The following is a 15,951-nucleotide window of genomic DNA, read 5'->3' as shown; positions in this document are numbered from 1 at the left end:
CATTTTATTGGAGGAAGGAGTAAGTGTTGGGGGGACGGAGACCGTTGCTTACACATGAATTAACTTTTTAAAAAATTTATTATTATTTTTTTAAAGATTTCATTTATTTATTCATGAGAGACCCAGAGAGAGAGGCAGAGACACAGGCAGAGGGAGAAGCAGGCCCCATGCAGGGAGCCCGACGTGGGACTCGATCCCGGGTCTCCAGGGTCACACCCTGGGCTGCAGGCGGCGCTAAACCACTGAGCCACCGGGGCCACCCCCTGAATTAACTTTTCTTAAATGGCGAAGAGTAAAATGACCCCAAGAAGGGTGCGGGTTTGCCCTTTTCGTCACCTTTAACGTCACGATGATGCAAGCACTTGGCGATCTCCTTCTCCCAGCACAGGTGAAAGCGGGGGGAGTGTAGGGGAGCAGCCTCTCCTGGGGCTCCTGGGGGCCGCCGCTGGGGCAGCAGAGGACAGAGCCGCTGAGACCCCCTGGGCTCGACAGGGGCTTGGGCCTACGTGTACCCACCGGGACGTTGGCATCTGGCCACCTGGCCTTGGCCTGCAGCGTATCTACCTGCCCGGGAAGCAGGCGAGCTCCGAGGGCCCGACAACACACAGATGCATTTCATTAAAAAAAAAAAAAAAACCCAAAACCCAAAACCAAGCCACTGTGAAGTGCACCCCCCCCCCCCCCCCGTTTGGATAAACCCGAGGTCGCCATTCGGCGTGAGGCGCGTCGGGTGGTCTTCGCGTTCTCGGCCTCGCTGTGCCTTCCTGTGTCCTTGGGTCTCCGTGGAGGAGCCGCCAGGGGATCCCGCGCGAGGTTGAGGGCCCGGGGCGGCGTCTCTGGCCCCGGCCTGTGGGCTTCTGTCGGCGGCGGCCCGGGGTGGAGTCGCCGTCCCGTCTGTGTGTCTGTCCAGGCACGTGGCAGCGGTGGTGGCGGGGGTCGCGGCGGGGACGAGCGGGCGCCCCGGAAAGATGCCCGCGGTCCTTTCCTCCCCTGTGGCTGCCACTTCGTCGCTCTGGGCCCGTCAGCGGGCTGCGCACCCTCGGGGCTCACGTCCGTGGTTTGCTGGAGGAGGACACTCGGGGTCTGTGTGTGGGCCTCCCGCTGGGCGTGTGATTGCAGAAGCGCGGCTGAATCTTCCACCGTCACGGTCGTCAAGCGAGTGGCTCTCGGGGGGTCCGAAGAAGCGCCGAGCCCCTGCCTGTGCCACTGAGGCTGTGCCCGACGGGTGACAGGACCTGGGGTCACACCCGGCCTCTGCGCTCCCGGCAAGCTCTAAGCGCTTTGCGTGATGGGGAGGTCCCGGGACCTGCCTTGTTTGGCCGCGTTCTGGGCACCAGCCCTGCGGGTCCGTCCGCGGAGGTGCCAGCTGCCGGGCTCCGTCTGCCGTGGGCGCCCCAAGGCCAGGGCAGCAGCTAAGGCGCAGGCCGCTGTTCCCTCGGCCCCAGGCCTGGGCGAGGCAGCCTGACACCTCAGGGGACAGGAGGCGCTGCAGGGTCCTGCGCCTTAATCTGGGGCTACCGACCCATGGGCAAGAGGCGGAGCCCAGCTCCCCGGCTCTGCGACAGACGCCTTCTCTGTAGGTGGCCCTCGGTCTGCAGCAGCGTTTCCTGGGGCCTTGGGAGCCGGTCCCCTCTGCCATCAGCCCGAGGCTCGGCGCTCCCCTGAGCCCAGACACACGGCAAGGACAGGCACAGGACGCTGGCGCTGGGACGGAGCCCCCCGAGGCTCCGGGCTCCAGACTCCCCGAGCGTTCTCCTCCTTCCCTGTAGGGCGTGCTCTGCCCTCCTCCTTGCCCCAAATCCATTGTCACCGACCACTTGCCGTCCCCTGGCCCCCTGCACGTGCGTGGGGCACTTAAGACGATATCAGAGGCCAATGTCTTGCATCAGAGGACAGTTTGATTTGACGGCAGCTAGCACCTACGGAGGTGCCCTGGGTGCTGGGTGCTGGGTGCTATGTCTGAGGCCCCAGGCCTGCGAGTGAGGCTGGCCCTTCCCTCGCTCACACACAGGGCACAGGAGCAGTGTGGCAAGCCAAAGGCCACCCAGAGGAAGCGATTGACGCCCCCCCACCCTTTCTCATGCCCAGGTCTTCAGCTCCTGCTCAAAGGGCTTTGCTAGACGGCCTGGGAGTGGACAGCACCCCGAGGACGGCCGGGGGCACCGCTGGGCAGCGGAGGGTCTCCCCCAGTGTGGTTTTCAGGCAGCTCCGGCTGCCGGCGCCTTTCCGTATCACCCTGGGCAGCCCTCTGGATGGGGCTGCAGGTACAGACCCCATCAAGAATGTGGCCAAAGAACAGAGGAAACCTAGTGCAAGCCCGAGTCCCCAAGCCGCGTCCCCAGGACCCAGGGGACTGCCGTCCCTCCGGGGGCCAGCAGAGGGCGCGGCTGCCCTCCTCACCGCCGGGCTCTGCTGCAGCACACTTGTCCCTGGGCTGGTCCCTCGGCCTCCAGTCCCCATCCTGGGGTTTGCCCTCTGGTCCCTCGTCCACTGGTTCCTTGGACAGAGATGGCAGCTTGAGCCGTGATTGGGAAGAGATTGAGTTTGCTCGTTTAATTCTGTTCCTGTTTTTTTTTCTTTGAATTTTAATTCCAGTTGTAGTGAACAGAGAGAGTTACAGTAGTTTCCGGTGTGGAGTGTAGTGACCCAGCAACTCTCCACACTCCTCAGGGCTCATCATGACAAGTGCACTCCTTCATCCCCATCCCACCTCCCCTCTGGGAAGCATCGGTGTGTTCTCTAGAGGAAAGGCTCTGTTTCTTGGTGTCTCTCTCTCTTTTTTTTTCTTTTGTTCGTTTGTTTCTTAAATTCTGCATATGAGTGAAATCTGGCCATTGGCAACACTATGGGTGGATCTAGAGAGTGTTATGCGAAGTGAAATAAGCCAGTCAGAGAGAGAGAGTTCTAACCCTATTGATGCGGGCAGTGGGGAGGCTGAGCCCTGTGTCCCGGAGTCGGGATCCCACACCCACCGAGTGTGTGCATCGGGGCATTGGTTAGGACCACACGTGTTTGTTTGCTGGGGGCCTGCGGTGTGCCAGCCACATCTCGGGTGAGCAGACTTGACAAAGATCCCTGAACTCATGGTGCTGACATCCTGGCAGCCCAGATTCTGGGGACATCAGCTCTCAGGGGGGCCTGGGGTCCACAAGGGACCCGGAGGAGAAGTCAGTAGGTGCGGGCAGAAGGAGACGGCGCACTAGAGTCACGGTCCGGTGCCTGCAGACTGCGGCCCTGTGTCGGTGGCCGACTGTAACTCACTGTCCCGCTGCTGTGCTCTCCGGGTGCTTTTTATGTGGGTTTGGTCCACAGGGAACGGGGCCTGCAGAAGCTGGAGTAGCCGGCGCTGAAGCCCTGGGGAGGGGGTCCCCGGGAGCCACCACCAGGGTGGGTTCAGCACTCACCCCCTGAGCCCCCTGGAATGACCATCCCGGAGCGGCCTGGCAGGAGCGATCATGCTCGTTCTAAGATGAGTTAGAGACCCAGGGAGGTGTCACCGGGCCGACAGCTGGCACCAGAGGGTCTGTGGGATGCTGGAGCTCGTGTCCTTTCACGCCCCCCCCCCACCCCCCTTAAGGAACAAGACGGTGTCTGTGAGTCTCGGTGGGTGTTGACGGAGGCCGCGGGCTCTTCCACACGGTGGCTGATGCAGTATGTGCAAGAAAGATGGGGTCTTACCGCCTCATCCTGCCCCTTCTGGGACCCCCACCCCCTGCCCAGGAAATGGCACGTGCCCATCTGGTTGTCAGTATCAGACTGGGCGGGTACCTTGACATCCCTGCACCCCACATCCAGTTAATCCTCAGAGGTCAACAATCTGGGAGTCGCCTGTGCCCCTCGCCCTATCCCTCTGCAGCTGCTCCTCCGCAGGCTTGAGGGACCACCTGTGCAGCACACACCCCCTCTGACTTGGCTCCCCCGTGCCCACCGGGATAGTTGCCGGCCCCCTAGTCCCTCTCCCCGTGCCTGAGGTCCCTTCTCCGTCAGCAGCCCGAGGGATCTTCTGGAGACATTTCTGCCATCAGCTGTTTTTCATCAGCCCTGGAACAAAATCCAGACTCCTAAGGAGCAGCCCAGGACACAGCGTGGTCTGCGTCCTTCCCCTCTCTCTCCGGCCTGCTCACACCCCAGACCCTCACTCTGCCTCTTTGGCCTTTGGAGCCCCATGTTGCTCCCACCTCCCGGCCTCTGCCCCCACCTGCCCCTCTGCCTGGGCCCGGCTCCCTCTCTGACTTGTCTGGTTAATCCCTTCGGAGCCTTCTGCCTCAGAGGGCGCATCCCTTCCTCAGCCCAGGCTCCTCCCTGCCCTGGCGAGGCACGCCCAGCTCTCTGCTCCTTGACATCGGTCAGCTGATTGACTGTGTCCTTAATCCTGTCATCTCGAGACCACGAGCTCCACGAAGCCAAGGACCAGTCATATTGTGTTCATTGTGATATTCTGGGAAAATCATGTGTTTGGCACAAAATAGATGTTAATCTGCACATTGTGTGAGAATGAAACCAACTCTAGAGATGCATGTGGGTGAGACTGGGCTCCTTGCAGCACCCCGCCCCGTTCCCCCTACGTCCTGATGACAGTGGACACCTCCTACACGTCTCTGCCAGGCCCGGGGTCACCTCCGCCATGAAGTCCTTCCTGACTGTACCAGGCAGAGGAAGACCTTCCTTTTGCCTTTGCCTCTTTGTGTTTTTTGAAGGGACAGATTTTACTGACTTCGGCTCTTCGTAGCTCTTTGAGGCAACTATGTTGGCAGAGTCAAGAAATAGCTTTGGGTTTTCTGATCAAGGACCAGAAGGGTGACCCTTGAGAGGGCTTTAGAACCTGACTTGAAGCCCTAGGCAGGGACAGGAGAGGTTTTCAGTGTGATTGCACTCTGCAGAGGTGAGAGGCAAAACCCAGTCATCCTTCAAACCTAAAGCTCAGCCTCAATACCTTTGTGTACTGTGTGCATGCATATCTTTTTTAAAGACAGCTTTTTTTAAAAAAAGATTTTATTTATTTATTCATGAGAGACCCACAGAGAGAGGCAGAGACACAGGCAGAGGGAGAAGCAGGCTCCCTGCAGGGAGCCCGACGTGGGACTCGATCCCGGGTCTCCAGGATCACGCCTCAGGCTGAAGGCAGATGCTCGACCACTGAGCCACCCAGGGATCCTCCTTAAAAACAGCTTTATTTATTGAAATAATATACCACAAAGCTCACCTGTTTAAAGTACAGCATTCGACGGTTTGTAATATATTCACAGTTGTGAAACCCTCACCATAATCTAATTTTAGAACATTTGGAACATTTCTGTCACCCCAAAAGGAAACCCTGAACTCATTAGCAACCATTCTGAATCCCCCCCCCCAACTTCCAGCCCCAGGCAACCACTCTTCAGCCCATCTCTTATTATTAACAATAATATAAGTATTATTAACAATAATAATACTTACGGTGGGTGGATGTGCCGCGTTGTATTTATCCTTTTATCAGTGGATGGACATTTGGGTCGTTTCTATGTTGTGCAGTCTTGTTGGTTCCTGTGAGGTCACCAGCAGGTGCTTACGGGGACCTTGTTGAGGGGGCCGGCTGATAGCTTTCATGAAGACCCCTTGAGGATTCCCGACCCCCTGTGGACACCTGTCTTCTGGCACCGTGGGCCGGGTCCTCCCAGGCTTCCAGCCCTCCCTGCCCCCAGGCTGAGTGACTTGGAGGCCAGAGTCTCTCCCGAAGGTGCTTACCCAGCAGACTAGTTTCTTACGACCAGAAGCAGTGGTCACTTTTTTTTTTTCCCATTTAAAGCTATTTTTATCATGGAATATTTCAAAGCCAGAGAAAAATACGACGACAAGCTGCGTGTCTACTCAGCTCTGACAAATCACAATATTTTGCTAAAGCGTATTTTTTAACTAAATCTTGGTTGTCACTCTTGTCTTCTGTCTCTCCACTCCTGGAGCAAATGCCAAGTCTTCTCTCTTGTGCTTTTAAGTCCTGCCCAAGCGTTTGGCGGAGCGGGTGAATGGCATTGCAGTGCAGACCGTCTGAGGAGACTAGAAATTACTTTAGGTGGTGCATGGACAGGCCTTTAGGAATACTGGCTCCCTTAAAAAAAATTCTTTCCATGCTTTGTCCTTCTGGGAGCGTTAAGAACATCTCTGTCTGGCGCCCAAGGGTCTGAACGCCTCTCCCACCCTGCCCATCTCCCTTTTCAGCAACGTGGGAGCCCCCAGGGGACCCGGCGGGCAGGACCCAGTCAGCACCATAGTCCTTCCCGGAGATGACAGGGAGGTCACCTCTCTGTCGCTGTGGCGATGGTTTTCTTTCAAACGCATGTAAGTGCCAAAAATTGATTTAAAGAAAAATCTCAAGCCAGTGGCAGCGCAGGTTCTGAGTAGGGAAGCCCAGACAGGGGGAGCGTGTGGGGGAGGCAGAGAGCTGGAAGCCACTGGTGCCCTCGTTCTCGCTGGGACCCTGGGCTGGCCTCCTTCCCCCCACGCTGCTGGTCCATGTCTGTTCCTGCGGCTGGCTCCCTCATCTCCATGTGGGAGGTGTTGATGGTGTGCTTGGTGGAGGTTCCAGAGTCTGCCAGGGGGGCGGGGGGGGCAGGGCTGGCTCTCGGGGGGCTCCAGAGGACTCACTTGGAGAGACCACAGGGCCAGAAGCCTCGGCCCTGCTGGTCCTGGCCTGTGACCCGGGCAGGCCGCTCACCCCTCTGCCTTGCCCTCACGTCTCAGGTGGGGACTCCAGTTACCCACAGCTCCTCAGGCATCGTGAGGAAGAACTGATCCCCCCAGTGAAGTGCTCAGCCCAGAGCTGGGCACATCCCCATGGGGATCAAAAGTATTGCAGAAAATGTCCTCCCCGTTTCCTCTTTGTTTCATGGTATCGTTAACTGTGCCTGTTTTGGGGGACATCTCCTGGTTTGTTGGTGACCGTTCTCAGCTCTACCCTCCCCTCCAATCCTGGAAGACCCATTGTGGGGGTTGTTTCTGCATTTGTTCCCTGTTGGATCTGTAATGCCTGATGTGGTACCCGGCACACGCTAGACTGCGGATTATTGGAATGAATGAATGAATGAATGCGCACGCACGCGCGCACACACACACACACAGACACACACGTGCATGCACGCTTTCCCCGGAGCTGGTTGCTGCTGACAGCCCAAAGCTGTGCGTGGAGGGAGTGCCCATGTTACTTCCCCACTTCTTCTACGCTGCCAGGGTGCTCCCCCTACACCCCAGCCCTGCTTTAGGTCCTGAGGAACAGCCCCCCTGGCAAGTCCCAGTCCCTGCTCTGCCCTCGCCAGCTGCGGGACCCAGGCTAGCTTCTCTGATCTCAACAGCGGACCTGCCCGCCCCCCCTGGTGCTGTCTGAGGGGCTGACAGGGGGTCACACCATTGCAGCTTCTGTGCACCGCCTCTGTGTGCAGCGAGTTTTAGGTGGGAGCAGCCTCCCCCCTGTCCCTGTGGCCCAGCCATTTACTGGGCTTTCCTCTTTTCCTTATCATTCCTGTCCCCCAGGCCTTAGCTGGAGACTCTGGTGTTGCCTGTGCTTCCCCTACACCACTCTCTGGAATGGTGAGAATTGCTCATTAGCACTTTGGAGGGCACCTCTGTAAGTGGCAGCCCTCGGGGGTGTCACCTTCGCTGCCTAGCCCATCAGCTCCATCGAGGCATCTGGGGGAAGCCTCCCTAGAAGGCACCCAGTGCCCCTCCTGCCTGATTCCTCCCAGGCAAGGGGTTAAGGGCCTGGAGGAAGCAGGGCTGGGCAGTGGGGAGGGGGTTAAGGTTGCAGGGCTAGAGCTCTGGAGGGCACCCCTGTCTGCCCCCCAGCCCCCCATGGTGGAGTCTGGGCGGCAGGACCTACTGGCCTCCATTACCCCAAGAGAGGCAGGTCCCTGGAAACCAGCTGCCTGGAGCCGCTGGGGAGATTAGGCCCTGCCTCCAAGGGAGGGAGCCTCAGGGTCTCCTCCCCTCCCACTGGGGAGGGGAGAAATGGGACTGGGAGCCTTCTTGCTTCTCGAGGGCTGTGGGGGTGGGGGTGGGCAGTTCATAACTCCTGATCAGCCCCCACCTCCCTCGGGCAGGCAGGCAGGCAGGCAGGCAGGCAGGCAGCAGGCAGCTCAGGTATTTGAGACCCCTCCCCATCACCACGCTGGCTCTCACTCCCCTCTCTCGTGACGTCATGCTCCTCTCGCATGGCATGATGGGAGAATCCTAATGTTTTCCAACAGATGCTCCAAGAACAGCTTTCAGATTAAAGCAATTGCAAGAGCAAAGATTTTCCTTTTTCCCTTTTTTTTCCGGGGGGGTGGGGGGGTGGGGTGGGGGGAGGGAGCGCCCCCAGAAATTCCTGGACATCACCCCCTGCCCCAAGCGCGCAATAAACACTGGCAAGAAAAACTTTTTATTTCCTGGTTCAACTTTTTTTTTTTTTGGCCTGGAATATAGACTGAAGAATGGGAATAAACACGAATAAATAGCAGAGCGAGGCCGCGCGCGCCGGGATGCGCCTGGCTGCAGCCGCGAGGCCATTGTCTCTGCGCCCTGAAGCCCGCCTGGCGTGGTCCCCGGGCTCCTTCCCTTTCCCTGCCCTTTTTGATTTTCCGTTTTCGAAAAGACGCCCCCTCCAGCCCCCGCGCCCGTGACCTTGGCCGCCTCGGATGCTCTGATTCCACGCGGCTCGCTCCAACTTGCCCCCGCGCGGGCCAGGCCCCATGGCCGCGTCCGAGGACGGGAGCGGCTGCCTCGTGTCGCGGGGCCGCTCGCAGAGTGACCCCAGCGTCCTCACCGACTCCTCGGCCGCCTCCTCCGCCGACGCCGGGGAGAACCCAGGTAACGGGCCGGGCGAGGGGCCGGGCAGGTGGGCGGGCGGGGGGCAGGTGGCGCCGGGCTCGTCCGCTCCGCGCTCCGCAGCCGGGGAGCCGCGCCGGCCCCGGGCGCTCGGGCCCCGCCGTCCGCGTCCCCGGGAGCGCGGCAGGGGCGCCGCGGAGCCTTTGTCCGGGGAAGCTCCGGGCTCCCGGGCAGAGCCGGGCGCTCCGCCTCGGCCCTCGGTGCAGGCGGCCGGGCTGCGGCGCCCCCTCCGCGGGGCTGCCCTGCGGCGGGGCCCGAGCAGCCGGGGCGAGAGACGCAGACCCGTGGCCGCCTCCGCCAGCGCGGGCTCCGAGCTCCGGGGCGGCCGGGGATGGGGGCGCAGCGCTCCGGGGCGGCCGGGGATGGGGGCGCAGCGCTCCGGGGCGGCCGGGGATGGGGGCGCAGCGCTCCGGGGCGTGCGGGGATGGGGGGCGCAGCGCTCCGGGGCGGCCGGGGATGGGGGCGCAGCGCTCCGGGGCGTGCGGGGATGGGGGGCGCAGCGCTCCGGGGCGCCCGGGGATGGGGGGCGCAGCGCTCCGGGGCGTGCGCGGATGGGGGGCGCAGCGCTCCGGGGCGGCCGGGGATGGGGCGCAGCGCTCCGGGGCTGCCGGGGATGGGGGCGCAGCGCTCCGGGGCCGCAGCGCGCAGGGCCTTCCGCGGGGCGCCCGACTCCCCCGGGCCCCGCGCACCTGGGCGCGCCCGCCCCTCGCGGCAGGTGCGCCCGGGGAGCTGGGGCGGGGAGCCCCGGGGCGTGCGCCCGCACCCAGCCCGCCTGGGCGACGACGGGGCGTGCACTCTGCCCGCTCCCCCGCCCCCGCGGCCGCGGCGGCGATCGTGGAGGTGATAAATCTGGTTACAAAGGCGTCTATAGGGCTTGATTGATTACTTTCCAGAGAGGAAGAAAGGCCTAATAAAGCAGGAGGGGGGTGAGCTGCGCGGGGCCTGTCACCATGGAGACGCAGGAAGCAAAGTGATCATTAAAACCTTTCTCCACCAGAAGGCAATTTTCACTTCACAGAGAGAAGTCTGAAGCTTCTGAAATGTAGGGTTCAAAAAAAGAAATCAAAGCTGGGTGTTTTGGTATCAAGCCACTGGACTCGATTTCCTACCTTCCAGAAGCACAGTCCCCCCCCCCCCCCACCTCATTAGATGATGTTTTAACGATAAGTCGCCCTCACCGTCCTTAGAGGACTTATTCTCTCCGGATGCACCAGCCCCAGATGGGGACTTGATCGGGGGAAATGGTGGGCATCAGAAGCCAGATAATCCCTGGGGCCGGGGTGAAGGCAGGCTTTGTGGGGAGGGATTCCTTCACTTCCCGGGAACACACAGGAGCCTTACTCCCTCGCTACAAAGAAGGACCTATTAAAGGCAGCTCTGTGGGCATCAGGGCCCCAATTTGAAATTTTAAACAATAAACCCATGCAAGGCTTGTAAGATTTCTTTGTTAGGACTGTTGACACTGTGTCACTTGGTCAAACTAAGGTACCAGCCGAGGAAATCCCGGGCTTTTCTACATCTGGGAGGGCAAGTTAATTTCCTTGGAGTTTGAAGCCGAGCCTGCCGTAAGCCGACCCTTAAGGCTTTAATTAATCCTTTTATTAGGAATCGGGGATTAAGCCTGCAGCTCTCCATGATGGATTGGTTTTCTCTGTGTTGGAGATGCACATCCATGATTGTTCCAATTATGGAAGTTGAGTGGCTCGTCACGAGAGAATCCTTCCCAGCTCCTTTTGTCTCCCTGGCAGTAAAAGGAAGCAAACTTGAAACGGAAATTATGGAGGATTTAGCTTTTTGGCTGTCTGTGAGTTGATGCCTCCGTGGGTGGGAACAGAGGTCTCGGCAGGTGGCTGGTGCCAGTCCACCAGGGAGAGTGGAAGGGCTTGGGTGATTACATGGTGCCGTGGGAGGGCAAGCGCCCGAGTTAGCCTCTGGCTCGCGTGGTTAAAATGGGATCCTGAGAGCAGATGTCCGAGGTGCAAAGTCTAAGCGTGTACAATTCGGTGGGTCGTAGAACCTTGCTAAAGATACCGAGCAATTAAGTATTTATGGATTGTGTTAAGCAGAGGAGTTCTGGCAGAAAGAAAATCAGGATCTTCAAGTTGGAAGCAGCCCGGGAGCTTGAAGCAGGAAGGGTGGACGAGGGGAGCATTTTCTATAACTGCCTTGCCTGGTTGGCTCGGCATGTGCTTGCATACCTCTTTGGATGGGGGACTCACTTCTTTCTATTTAAAAATTCTCCACATGGCCCCTTGGAGCCTTCGAGCCATCAGTCCTGGTGGGACCTTCTCATGGTGCGTGTTACTGGGGGTTTCAGAGAGCCTGCTATTTTAGGGCAGTCATCACACCGATCCGAGTCTTCTTCAGTAGGTCTGAAAAGTCCCAGCCGTCATCTTGCCCTCCCTTCAGGACCTCTTCATTTGTCCTGCTGCTCTAAAGACCTACCCCTGAAAGTCGGAGCTGGTGTACCAGCTGTGGAATAACCCAGTAAAAATCAAGGAGAGGAGTTGCCTCCTTTCGTCTGGACTCGATATTTTTGTAAAACAGCCCAAGATTGCGTTTGCCCTCGCTCCCCAAGTGTGTTTTTTTAAAGTAGGCTCCGTGCCCAGCGTGAGCCCGGCTTGGGGCTTGAACTCACGACCCTGAGATCAAGACGTGAGCTGAGATCAAGAGTTGGATGCTTAATGGACTGAGCCACCTAGGCGCCCCCGAACGCATTTTTAATGCACCACTGTGCTCTTAGTAAAAACCCAGAATGTTCTCGGAAAGGTAAACTACCCGTCTCTCCGTCGTTACCTCTGTGATGGGCTTAGAGGAGCTCCTCTGCACCTTTCCTGCAGGTTTATAGCTACGTGTTCTTGGAAAAAGTCTTTAGGAAAACGCTGTGTGTAAGGTTCTTCGACTTGTGTTCCTACTCACACCGGGTCTTGGAGGTCTTGTCCCAGGGTATGTTTCCATCTCCCTCTCTCTTAATATGTGCATAGTATTCCAGGGAATAGTTTTTGTTTTATGTATTTGCGTGGTTTCCAGTTTTTACCCATCACAGTCAACCTGGCTGTGGTGACCCAGGCCAAGGCTCCTTGCGCTCATGCGTAAATTTCCCATAGGGCGTGTCCCATCTTGTGGAACGTCTGGGTCACAGGGGACCCGCATTTTCTTTTTATGATATTGCACCCTGGAAAACGTGCCCATTGACATTCTTTCCAGAATCTCCGAGAGTGCCCTTTCTCTGATGGGTTGCCAACGTCTGAGCTCATCAATCTCCTTTTCCCGCACAGAGAGTGACAAATGGTGGCTCAGTGTGTTAATTTGTGGCTCCTTGATTGCTAGTGAGCTTGAGCAGCTTTTTGTGGCCTTATTAGTGCATTAAATCTCTCAGTGGCCACGTCCATGACCAGGGACAGCGTGGCAGGATGAGCGGTTTTCCCCGAGGGCCTCTCCTTCCTCGCTCTCCGCATCATTGCTGCGTTAATGATTCCGTCTGCATCTTTGCAGGACTCCTCTCGGTAAACCCCTTCTCTCTACCCACGGGCATGGGAGGACTTCTCCCAAAATTGAGCTTTTAACAAGGGAAGGCAGTGCACCCATGACCTCCTCCTTCCGAGGAGTTCCTGCTCACAGTGACTTCTGCTTTGCTCTCCGGCCTCTTTTGGCCCCTCCGTGTCAGGCACCTGCCCTGGCACGATCCCGGAGCCCAGAGAAGGTGGTCTGGGACCTCCTTGCCCAGTGCATGCCACCTGCTCGACCCGCCCTGTCTCGTCCCCCCACTGTCCTTGCCTTGTCCCTCCTTCCTCTTTCTGACCGTCTCTTCCCTCGGACTCTGCTTTTCACGCTCCTGGCTCCCTGCTCACCCAGCTTCTTCCTCTCTTCCCAGCAGGGCACCTTGGGGTCCGGGCAGAGCCGGTGCTGCCTTCTTCTTCCACTCCGAGTCCCTCCGGGTGCCTCGGCAGTTCCCGCATGCAGGACCAAAGGCTGGGCTGAGAGCTGCCTGGGATGCCTTTTAAAACATTTGTATGAGGCCTGGCCATTTCCCTTGGTAAAGATTCTGCTCTGGCGGGCCAAGCGGTGGGGACCTTGGGTTAGGGCAGGATTTCTCAGACTTGGCACTGTTGACGTTCATGGCCGGTCACTCTGCAGTAGGGGCCATCGTGTGCACCGTATGCAGACTGGTTAGCAGCATCCCTGGCCTCTATCCGCTAGATGACAGGAGCTCCGCAGCCCCTAGTTGTGACAACCAAAAATGTCTTCAGACCTTGCCAGGTGTCCTCTCGGGGCAGTCTCCCTGGAGAGCTGTGGGTGTAGATCATCATTCTGAAACCTGGCCGTGTATCAGTCACCTGGAAGGCTTGTTGAAACCCCACCTCCAGTGTTTCTGATCCAGCATGTGGGTGGTGGGCCCTGGTAACGTGCATTTCCAACAAGACACACGGGTGCTGCCGGGAGATGCGGTTCAGGGGAGCTCACCCCGGGAACCCCGGAGTCTAGCACTCTGCTGCGGCCTCCATCTCTTTGCGGGCTCTTATGCACGTGTGTCCCCATCCACGTGTCTGCGTCCATGTGAGTGTCTGTGTGGGCCCTGCCCTGCCTTGTCTTGACTCCTGAGTGCCAGGACCTCTGTGTCCTGCTATTCCCTTCCCATCCTTCAGGTCTTGGGCTGTTACCACCCCTTCAGAATGCCTTCCTCGTCCACCTGGTTAGACTGAAGTAGACATCCTGCCCCAGCCAACCCCTGATCTTGTCCCTCAGTTCTGATTTGCTCATGGCGCTCATTGCTGCTTGGGGTCTCCGGGTCTGACATCCGTGTGGCCTGCCCCCCTCTAGGCCCGGAATCCAGCATGGACCTCACATGCAGGAGGCTCCAGTGAGCATTCATGGAAGGAATGGGTGTGAGCACTAGGCCCCAGTGCCTTAGCTGATGGGGCTTGTGGCTGGCCAGCTGGACCTGCCCCGTGGAAAAGCAGCTCGGGCACAGCCAAAGGGTGGCCAAGAGGCCAGCAGCTGCATCCTCCTGCAGGGGCAGGTCCACTTCTGCCCTCTTGCCTGGAGGGAGAGAAGCCTTTTGGAGCCTCCTGTGCCCTCCTGAGCTGCAGATGGATGGACACACAGACACCTCCCTCCCTGCCCTCCTGCTCAGTGGCCCACGCTGGCCCCTTGCCAGGTGTGTCACCCCTCCTGCAGACAGCTGGGCACCCCGTGCTCCATGGGGCTGCTTCCTCTCCTGCCAGCATGCCTCTCCCCTTCCCCCTGCTGGACCCTCGGTCCTGAGCCTCAGTCTTCTCTTCCCCCTTCCTGGTCCCGCGGCAGGGCAGGAGGTTTCCCAGAGTGTCAACGGGGTCTGGTCTGTCCTTTGCGGCAGCCCCATGGCCAGGCGGTGACAGTGACGAGGGGGATGCGCCCCCTTCATCTGGGCGGTTCCTGCAGGGCCCCGTGCTCCCGTGCCCTGCTCCCCAGTGCGAGTCCTGGGGATCTCCCGGTGGCCCCTGGCACAGTGTCCGCACGCCTTAATTAGCAGCAGAGCTAGACGGTAATTACCTTGCCGGCTTCTTTGGGCTTTAACGTAAAAGCTGGATGCTTTAAAAAGATACAGAGTTTAGAAACTTCAGAGCTTTCTCTCCGACGATAGAAGTGCTGCACACTTGTTACAGGAAACCGCCGGCTACCTGTGAAGGTGCAGTTCCCTGCCCCCTTCTCACCCGATGCCACACAGAAGGCCGCGAGCACGGGAAGGTCACCACCGAGATCAGGGGCCCGGCTTGCCCCGCTCCACCCTGCGCCCCTCTTGATCACCTTGCCGATCACTCTTCGGGATGGTCTCACTGGTGTATCTGACAGGCTAGTTGATGTCGCGCCCTCTAGACAGCGCCGTCCTGCGCAGCAGTCACTAGCTACCCGTAGCCATTTAAATCTGAGTTAAAGAAATTAAAATGAAAATTTCCCTTCCTCAGTCGCACCGACTACATTTTAAGAACTCAAAGGCCACATGGGGCTGGTGGCTTCCATACTGGATAGTGTAGATCTAGAACATTCCATCCCCACAGTGTTGGACAGCACTGCTCCGGACTGCAGACCCCCTGAGGGCAGGGCCTTGTCCATCGTCTTCCTGGTTGTGCCGCACTTAGTCGTTTCCCAGCGAATGTTTGTTGACTTAGTTCACCAGAGTGGGATCGTCATGGTCCAGAGCTCTTCTTGGGCCTCCTTCAGTCTGATCTTCTCATGTTCTTAAGGGGAGGATGTTCAAACAGACACCATTTCTTATCCACACAAGATTAATTTATTTCAACTCAGTGAGCTCCGCAGAGAAACTTAAGTATCGCATGTTTGGTGCTTGCTGGACGGCTCTCTTTGGTTGAGAGAGCAGTGACCTCCAGACATACACAGTCTGGAGCTGGATGGATGGGTCAAAGTCCTGGCTCTGCTGCATTCAGGCTAAGTGACTTTGGGCAAGTCACCTCACCTCTCCAAACATCCACTTCCCTTATGTCACATAGTGGTAATATTGTTCCTAACTCCTGGCAGGTGAGGCTTAGTGAGCTACTGTCTATTAAAGTAAGTAAATTTTGAGACACTGGTCACTGGTTTCATAGCTCCAAGGAGGCAAATGTCCACTCAGACATTCTCTGATCACCTTGAGATCATTTCGTCTTCTATGAATAAAGTCAGGGGGCAGAGGGCCATGTGATGAGAGTGGAGAGGTGTAGAAGGGACAGCTCCTGGGGCCATTTGCAACCCCTCGTAAAACTGGGTGCATGTGGAGGCCAAGCTGTTAGCCTCCCCATGTGTGAATGTGGGTAAGCCCATATTGACCCAGCAGGGGTTCCTCAGGACTCGGGGCCCCGGAGGGTCTCAGCATCCATTCTCAGGAAATAGTAATAAGAAAGAGGAGGAGGTTCTGGTTCTGATTCAGATTCTGGTCTACCCACATGCTTCCTCCCTGTTCAGGTATTCCTCCTCAGACGCTGCTTCCTCCTTGTCAGGCTCAGATCCTCCTTCTCAGATGCTGCTTCCTCCCTGTCCAGCCCAGATCCTCCTCCTCAGATGCTGCTTCCTCCCTGTCCAGTCCCAGACCCTCCTTCTCAGACGCTGCTTCCTTCCTGTCTGATCCAGATCCTCCTTCTC

General features: G+C 58.3%; 1 protein-coding gene across 1 annotated transcript in view; it reads left to right on the top strand.

Moving 5' to 3' along the window:
• The first annotated feature begins 8,320 nt into the window (after positions 1–8,320).
• PHACTR3 (phosphatase and actin regulator 3) overlaps positions 8,321–15,951 on the top strand; it is a 212,891-nt gene continuing 205,260 nt past the window's right edge. Inside the window, exon 1 of the mRNA XM_041733502.1 lies at positions 8,321–8,817. Coding sequence (XP_041589436.1) covers positions 8,700–8,817 — 118 coding nt within the window. The 5' untranslated portion in view covers positions 8,321–8,699. The remainder of the gene's footprint in view (positions 8,818–15,951) is intronic.

This window comes from Vulpes lagopus, chromosome 18 (genome assembly GCF_018345385.1).
Source record: "Vulpes lagopus strain Blue_001 chromosome 18, ASM1834538v1, whole genome shotgun sequence".
Lineage (NCBI taxonomy): Eukaryota > Metazoa > Chordata > Mammalia > Carnivora > Canidae > Vulpes > Vulpes lagopus.
This window is presented reverse-complemented; position numbering and strand designations above follow the sequence as displayed.